This window comes from Hylobates moloch, unplaced genomic scaffold, assembly GCF_009828535.3.
Source record: "Hylobates moloch isolate HMO894 unplaced genomic scaffold, HMol_V3 SCAFFOLD_2184, whole genome shotgun sequence".
Taxonomy (NCBI): domain Eukaryota; kingdom Metazoa; phylum Chordata; class Mammalia; order Primates; family Hylobatidae; genus Hylobates; species Hylobates moloch.
In genome coordinates, this window is record NW_026654459.1 from 1 (window position 1) to 8,859 (window position 8,859).

The following is an 8,859-nucleotide window of genomic DNA, read 5'->3' on the forward strand; positions in this document are numbered from 1 at the left end:
TGAAGAGTTAGTTCAGCTCAGGAAAGCACAGGATGAGGAGTGGTAAGGCCCATCTGGAAAGTTCACTGGGAGTTCAAACCTGAAAGCCTTATATATGATCCTAAAGAAATCTGAGATTATACTGGAGCCTATGAGAGCAACTAAAATAATCGCGAGGTGAAAAATCTGGTCACAGTACAGAGGGCACATCAAAGTTGGGGAGACTGGAGGCAGAAGGTCAATCCACCAACTATTGAAGTGATCAGGAATGATGCATGAGCATCAAGCTCATCAAGCATGAGCAGATGCAGTGAAGGACCATGGATTAGCAACTGATGAGACAGAGGCACCAAGGGAGAGCAAGAAATCAGAGATGACACCTAAATGGGGTGGTGGCAGGGGATGGTGGTACCATGCACCAAAATAGGAAACTGGGAAATACAGGAAATGAGAAAGACACCGTTGGTTTTCGTATTGAATTTGGAATGCCAGTGAGCCAGCCAATTGGTGATGACCCATAGGCAATTGAATTAATAGATCAAATGCTTTGGGAACATATTTATCTGGAGATACAGATTTGCCAGGTGTAATCCAAGTCAAGTTACAGACCTGTCTCAGGTTGGCAAAAGCTGGCCACCCTCTCTGGTGCACCTTTCATGAATGCCAGTCGGTCACCTCCCATCTCTTGGACAATGACTGTCATTCTCTGCAGTGCCGATGAGAATGGGAACTGATGCAGGATGGCGATTCCTTCCACTGGGACCTGGTTGAGGGATGGGGAAAGGAGAGGAACATGCTGATATAGCTTCTAGCTACTGGGAATTAACCACTCCTTCTGTAATCTTTATTTTAACAAATAAGGGGGAAGGTCTCACCCATTTTCACACCTGAAATTCAAAGACACATCTGTGACCTTTCAAAAACTAGGGGCCAGAAGAGAGTTTCTCTTTGAGTTTGGGTGTTGTGGGGTGAAGAGCAAGCAGGGCTTACCTGGCTGGCTGTTCTGCAGGGCTTAACTACCATGGCATGTGCCGGCACTCCCTTGATGTGGAAATCGTCCCCAGCAAAAGCCATTTCCTATTTCACAAATAGGATATTTCATTGCAGAGATTTATTTACTGTTTGCCCACTGATGCTATGCTTGAACCCTCCCCTTGAGAAAATCTTCAGACCACCTCAATGTGTTTTCCGTGTCTCTTCCCTCAGAGGTGAACCAGATTTATTCCGCCACAGAAAAAAAAAATGCATTGAAAATGCTGCACAACTTGAAGGGCAGACACTTTTGAATTATTCATGCAATTTATCTTGTTTTCTCTGTTGGAATGTGCTGTGTAAAGGCTCATTCTCCAATTCTGAAGAGCCTAGCTTGAGAGTCATGAGCATGAAGGGCCAGACTTCTTTTGTGTGAAGCAAGCACCTTTCTGTCATTCTTTTCCTGCACTTCACGGCTCTTCCTGCCCTTGCATGTCTGTCTAATTTGGATTCATGGTTCTCAGGGCTGGGGTAGGGCGGGACAGAGACTGTGATATACATGGTTAATAATCAGTAATTGCTATAATAATGACCCTAAATTATAGTCAAAGGGACCTTTTACCCAAAGACAACACAGTGCTTTGTAATCATCTCATTGAGTGGCTGACAAGGTCCCAGAGAGGAAACTGCAATCCCTATTTAAAGATATGGAATCAGTAACCCAGAAAAGATGGAGGATTGGCAAAGTTATATTAGATTGCTATGAAATAATGCTCCAGGAGATTTGGAAGGGACCCTGAAGATTGTCTCTTTCAGTGGTGCTCAAAGCGTGCCACCAGAGGCGAGAGCTATATGCAGCTCAGGAGAAAGGAAGGGATTATAGCTAAGTAGTCGGGGATGCAGTTCCCTTAATCCTCATCTTTAGATCCCACCTTTTATTTCAACTGGAGTAACTCCAGCTATTTAGTCTTTAGAGTGTTTCTGGAGAATGTTTCCTTTCACGAGAAGATTCCAGATTGTTTGTCTTGTTTTGTGTTACGTGGACACCACTGGTCTAATTCAACTTCATTTTATGGTCATGAGAGCCGAAGCCCCAACATGAGAGACAGCTTAATGGGATTCAGCAGTCAGTTAGAGCAGAGCCAAAACTAGAATCGGAAAAGCCAGATTCCTGAACTACACAGTTGGCTCTTCGATCTAGTTTAGAGTCTCAACAAAAGCTCTTTAGTGGTTTTCTTTTTTGTTCCTTCTAGTCTTGGAAATAAAATCAATACTAAATTAATAGAAATAAGACTTATAGTCACCATGAATCTCTGAGTTGTCCTGAGCACTGGAGACAGCAATGTTTTCTGATTCCCATATTCTGGAAAATCTTTGAAACCAGACAATGCTCGGAGAACAGCACAGAGAGACAAGAAATAATTGCATAATAAGTACAATTATATTAATATGATCGAACCTTTAATATTTGCCAGGCATAGTGTCAAGGATTTTTTTAATGTATCATCTCATTTAATCCTCGCAATCTCATTATGTAGATGCTATTATTAGCTTCATTGTACAGATGAGGAAACCAGCCTTAGATTAGTTTGTGCTTCATTACCAAATGTACTCCACATTGGAAACCTCACCTTTTATAAGAATTAGATAGCTCTGATATTGCCTATGTTGTTCTGGCATTGAAGAAGCTTCTCAGATTCTCTGAGGAGCAGAGGCTTACCCAGGTGGTGGCTTCAAACATTTTGAGGTCCAGAGGGTCTCCCTGGATGGTCCCATCAAGAAGGATCAGAGAGTGGCAGCTGGCCATCGCCGCACACAGTGGGCCCCATGGCAAAGCCTGGCCCGAGACAAAGCTGTGAACTTCCTGAAAGCTTCAGGAGAAAAGGAAATGGGTTTCCATTCCATCGCCTCATGCCAAAACAGAGCATCTTGGAGGTGAACAAACATCTTTATAAAAACTAATTTAATATGCTTTGTTGCATTAATAGCCACTCTCCAATCCTCTCACATTAATAATGCTTCATTCAACCAAGTAAGTTCACTAAGCATGAGACAGGTCTCTGAGTTGTTTCTTTTTATTTTGGATACAGGGTCTCACTCTATCACTCCGTCACCCAGGCTGGAGGAGGACGGTGGCGTGATCTCGATTCACTGCAACCTCTGTCTCCCAGGTTCTAGCGATTCTCCTGCCTCAGCCTCCTGAGTAGCTGGAATTACAGGCAGCCACCACCATGTCAGGCTAATTTTTTGTATTTTTAGCAAAGATGGGGTTTCACCATGTTGGCCAGGCTGCTCTTGAACTCCCGACCTCAGCTAACCCACCTGCGTCGGCCTCCCAAAGTGCTGAGATTACAGGCGTGAGCCACCGTGCCCGTCTAAAAACATTTTTCAAAATAACATTGCATCCCCCTCTTCCACCCTGGCCTCTTGTGTCCATATCCCAACCATTATCCCCATCATCTCATTTTAGATGAGAACATAGTCTCATCTAAAAAGCTATTAAAATACAACTCAAATGTTATATGCAGGGTTCCTTCACTAATTCAGAGTGGAGGCCATTAAGTTCGGCTTTGGCATCACAAGAAGAATGTCGTCTGCAGCTTGGTTAGTCACAGGCCCTTCTCAAATGTGCAGCACAGGCGTTGGTTCTCAAAGCAGCTTATCCTATTTGGAGGACATCTGAACAATGGAAGCTTCATCCTACATCGGGGCAAAATCTGCTCCTGGGAACCAGTAAGTGTCCACTTGCTCCCCCTCCTCCACATGCCAACTTCTTTCAAACTTATGGATCAACTCTGCCGTCCCCCTTTACCCTCTCTCCCTCTGGTGTTGCACAGGAACCTCTAGCTGTTCCTCTAGTAACGGTTTCATCAGGCCTCCCTCTCGCCTTCCTTATTCTTCTTTTTTGGAAAAGTTCCTATTTGCCATTGTCTGATCCTGGAGGCCACATTTCAAGACAGACAATTCTTCTGATAATATGGACCCTGCATTTATTTAAAGATAACCTTAAGTTGCTGTAGCCCTTTGTTTTGAAAGCAAACATCGCAATGTTAACTCACAATTCAGTCACATGGCTTCCTGGCTCTTGCATTCAAGCTTCCTTTTGTCACACTAAGAGTTCAAAAATGTCCTGGCTTCATATTGACCCTGTTAGTTATACTCATTATTATGTATTAAAAGAGCAACTCATCTTGGTGGTTTACCGCATACCCGATGGTATTTTAGTAAATATCTAAAAGGAAGAGACCACCAGCAGTATAGTTAACCCAGAAACTTAAACTCACACTGAAAAGCAAAATACAGATCAGAAAAAAAATCTTATTTTTACTATGAGCCGTACACTGTCACTAGTCTGTAATTCTGAGTATATAATTCTGCACTCCAGAGGACTGGGCCAGACTCTGGTTAGTACAGCAAATACATAAAGCTCTCCATCATTCCTGTCCGCGCATTTTCATCTCAGTGTTTCCTCCATCATTCCCGTCCGCGCATTTTCATCTCAGTGTTTCCTCTATCATTCCTGTCCGCGCATTTTCATCTCAGTGTTTCCTCCATCATTCCTGTCCGTGCATTTTCATCTCAGTGTTTCCATCATTCCTGTCCGCGCATTTTCATCTCAGTGTTTCCTCTATCATTCCTGTCGTGCATTTTCATCTCAGTGTTTCCTCCATCATTCCTGTCCGCGCATTTTCATCTCAGTGTTTCCATCACTCCTGTCCGTGCACTTTCATCTCAGTGTTTCCTCCAACATTCCCGTCCGCGCATTTTCATCTCAGTGTTTCCTCCATCATTCCTGTCCATGCATTTTCATCTCAGTGTTTCTGGTTATCGATCCCTGATAGCCTTTAATAGTTCTTAAAGTATCTGGCACAACAATCAGGGCTTTTTGGAAAGGAAGAAATATCAGTGATGAGCTCACCTTTAACAAGAAGGTATTTAATAGCCTGTAAGTCAGGTGCTCACTTCTTATCTGGAATTAATTCTGTTTTGTTTCATTTTATTAATTAAATTTGTCATTTTTAAATTTTAAATTGTTTTAATCATTGGAATTCAACTTTGGTCGGAAGGCAGGGAGGGAGGGAGGGAGGGGAATGAATCATTTACCTAAACATTATATTAATTGTTATTACTTAAATGTAACAAGTCACTTTTAGAAACAGAATGTTTCCAAAGTTTTATGAATAATTTGGTGTCAATCGAATAAGAAGAACGTTCAAAAGACGGAACATATTGAGTTCATTTTAGATAAGCAATTACTGTGCACCTACTATTTGTGCCTAGTACAGAGCTACAGCACTAGGGATGCAAATCTAAATAAGAACAAGACTGCTCTCAAGATGCTCACATATTTGAATAAATGTACACATATTTTGTAGAGGCTGAAACAGAAAAACACTAATGAACCATGAGACAAAGTATATATCCAAATCTATCCTCTAGGAAAAATGAAAGAACTCTAGAGTTTAACACTTTAAGAGGCTTATTCTGTACACTAAAGTGGTTAGAAGCACGAGGAATTTTTTAAATCACTTTTTTAATCCAGGAATTAGACTTGTTTCTAGATAGCATTTTAATATGACAATTATTAAACTATGTGTAATTAACATATTTTATGGATAAATTACATGTCATAATGCAAAAGAACCACAAAGAACCTTTCACGTACAAAATGCTTTGTGATTTAAGTTATCAGTGTTAGAGGAAAAAACTTTCATTTTCAAACAAAACATAAATGTCAAGTGCATCAGAGATTTCATGTTCTGATTCCACGGGAGTTCGTAGTGAGTTGAAAAAGCGGGCAGAGACGCAAACTCAAACATGGCCACAAGAGGGCCACAGACGAGGGCTGTGCAAATCTTTACCACACCATGCTGAGAACTGCCAAAACTGTCTTTTCTTGCTAAGAAAAAGGAGTTTCGGCAGGGCGCGGTGGCTCATGCCTGTAATCCCAGCACTTCAGGAGGCCAAGGTGGGCGGATCACCTGAGGTCAGGAGTTTAAGACCAGCCTGGCCAACATGGTGAAACCCCGTCCCTACTAAAAATAGAAAAATTAGCCAGGAATGTTGGCAGGCACCTGTAATCTCAGCTACTCAGGAGGCTGAGGGAGGAGAATTGCTTGAACCCAGGAGGCGGAGGTTGCAATGCACCAAGACCACGCCACTGCACTCCAGCCTGGGCGACAAGAGCGAAATTCCGTCTCAAAAAAAAAAAAAAAAAGAAAGAAAAAGAAAAAAGAGTTTCCAGCAGCCAGAAAGTAGAGTTCTCAAAATTAGAATACCAAGAAAAATGAGTACACTAGCTACGGTTCTACAAATGTTCCTCCTCCTGAAATTCAGGGTACAAAAGTAAGAGCAGTGTTCTTCCTCCTGGCACATCAAGAGGCTTCGGCTTGAACAAAGAATGTTACCTCCTTAAAGGACAGTGTCCTGGTAATGTCTAAATTACTTATACTGGGTCAACTTCATGCTGGAAGCAAATTATATTTTAGCAAGGATTTGAATGCAGTGTCAAAGCTTCATCTCCCAGACTTATGAGTGGCATGGGACTGGGTTGGGATGGGGGGAAATGTGTGTGTTTTAGTGAGGCTTTGAAGAATTCAAGATGAGAAGTTAAAAGAAGATACTTTGGCAATCATTATCCACCAAAGCCAAATTCCAAATGTCTCCATTAGTGATTTCAAGAGAAAACATGGAATTTTGGAAAAAGAGACACTAGAATGCATTTAGTCCAAGGTACTCACCCATTCCTATCACAGGACACGACTCCCCAGAGGTCCAAGCCATCTCTTGTTAAGGTGCCTGTCTAAACAGAAACAAATGCTCCATTTACTCTGAAGATCCAGGCAAGGCATGGTGGCTCATGCCTGTAATCCCAGCACTACGGGAGGCTGAGGCAGGAGGATCACTCGAACTAAGGAGTTTGAGACCAGCCTGGGCAACGTAATGAAACCACCTCCCTACTTTAAAAAAAAAAAAAAAAAATCCAGTGGCCCCAAGTGAAGACTCCATAATGCAGATAAATAAGGTATTTTTGTAATGAGAAAATACTTCACAAACATATTAACAAGATCAGCACTTCAAGGAGGGGCACAATGGGTGGTTCTCTGGAGTGCCCGTTGGAAGCGCTGATGAGCTTATGCCAGTTGTCTAACAAGCTGGCGCTTAATATTTTTGAAATTTAGTGTCCTCCATAACAATAACAAAAAAAGTATCTTCCTCACAACTTCAGAGGATTGTTCTGAGGATCTAACAGTAGACTGAATGGATGGGAAAGTCCTCAATATAAAATGGGTGAGTCCTAGTTCGATAGCAGAAGTTTAAAATATGTCATTAAAATAAGGAATAGAGTGAAATTTTTACCTACGGGGCACTGTGTGTGAAAAGACTCGAAAGAAATGGTTTGCTATTTGGAAAAAAAAAAAAGGTGGTGGTATTTCTCTCAGTGCAATATAATGGTTAAGAATTCGGGTTAGGTTTAAACACCAGTTGTGTGACCAGAGGAAATTAATCCCTCTAAATATAAGAGCTCTTATCTGTAACATGGTCATAATCTCAGAGAGTTGTGGTGAAGATTAAATGGGATAACATAAAGTGTTTCATTTAATATCTAGCATACAGTAAAAGCTAATAATCATAATTATTCATAATTATTGCTCATTTTTTATACAAATTCAGGTCACAATTATCTCTCCCACTCCTGTTTCTTTTCCCAACTCCAAGGATATAATCTCATAAATAAAATGTCATTTCTTACATTGCTAGTTTGATCACAAAATAATATAAAAATGGTGGCAAGAGTCATGTTGACTTTCTGTTCTTGGTAGATCTTTCTGATATTCCAATAATTATAAAATACAGCCCTGAGCCCATTAATTCTCAACTATCAAAACCTTCAGTGTACTGTTGAATGAATATAACTTCAGTTTGGGAAAATAAAAGAAGTTCTCAAAATGAATAGTAGTGATGGTTGCAGAACAGTGAGAAGGTACTTAATGCCAGTGAACAGTACACTTCAAAATGGCTAAAACAGTAAATTTCACGTTACGTGTATTTTACCACATTTAAAAAGTAAATTAAAAAAAGAAGTCAACGACAGCAACAAAAGCCTTCAATAACTCTCCACTGCTTAAAATATATGTAAACAATTTCTTAGCCAGACATTCAAGGTCCACAGACAGCCTCTCCCATGACCAACCTACTGTTCTAGTCAAAACCACACTCTCATGCTTTGCTGCCTCCAGGCCTCTACCCATGCTCACCTGTTCACAATGCCCTGAAAGGCACTTCCATCTTATTCTCTCACAACTCCCACCTTCACTCCAGCATATGTGTGTGCAGACTACATAAATACAATAAAAAGACAGTAGAATAAGAGGCTGGTTGGGAATAACTGGCAAATAATCGAGAGTAATTTTAAGCAATAAACTACAGATGGGAAAATACAGCAAGAGTTTGATATGAGTCTCACAGTAAGGCACAGTTTAATAAACTCTTCCCTTTTTTTCGTTCATTAATTCTTAAATCAATATTTAATTGCACACTAACTATATGCCAGGCAATATTCTTAGCATCAAGGATACAGCAGTGATGATAGTAAAGGGTTTAAATTTTCTTCTTTGTATGAAGGTTTTGACTGCAGAGAAACAGGATGCTATTTTAGTTGCTTTTCATAGGATATTGAAGCTAGAAGGACCCAAAAAGATTCTCCTATTTAGTACCCACTTCTCCTGTAAACCTTGGGCTCTGCGAGCTCAAGAGACATATCTTTCCCAGATCATGCATCTAACCAGGGATAACATGAAGACAGGCACCCACATTCTATGTCTCCTGCCTTGCAAGGGGGTAAAAGTAGATATACATCATGACAGCAATGGTAAAAATGATGATAAGAATAAGGATGAAACACAC

The 8,859-nt window shown here is 40.9% G+C and overlaps 1 protein-coding gene across 6 annotated transcripts; it reads right to left on the reverse strand.

The window, feature by feature from the left end:
- Positions 1-6: 6 nt before the first annotated feature.
- LOC116464917 (probable cation-transporting ATPase 13A4) lies at positions 7-8,448 on the reverse strand. Of its 6 annotated transcripts, none has more exons than XR_009212324.1 (5): positions 8,211-8,448; positions 6,693-6,754; positions 2,583-2,822; positions 970-1,056; positions 7-742 (listed from the first exon to the last, which is right to left on the reverse strand). XR_009212324.1 is itself a non-coding variant. In XM_058435195.1 (5 exons), exons 2-5 carry the CDS (start codon positions 6,733-6,735, stop codon positions 581-583), a joined length of 387 nt encoding a protein of 128 aa, XP_058291178.1. In that variant the 5' UTR covers positions 6,736-6,750; positions 8,211-8,442; the 3' UTR covers positions 7-580. The 6 variants fall into 6 exon arrangements, 4 of the variants coding, with proteins under 4 accessions (XP_058291178.1, XP_058291179.1, XP_032004040.1 ...); XM_058435195.1 differs by lacking the exon at positions 2,583-2,822 and adding an exon at positions 2,256-2,350 and having other exon boundaries at positions 6,693-6,750; positions 8,211-8,442; XM_058435196.1 differs by having other exon boundaries at positions 2,672-2,822; positions 6,693-6,750; positions 8,211-8,442.
- Positions 8,449-8,859: the final 411 nt, after the last annotated feature.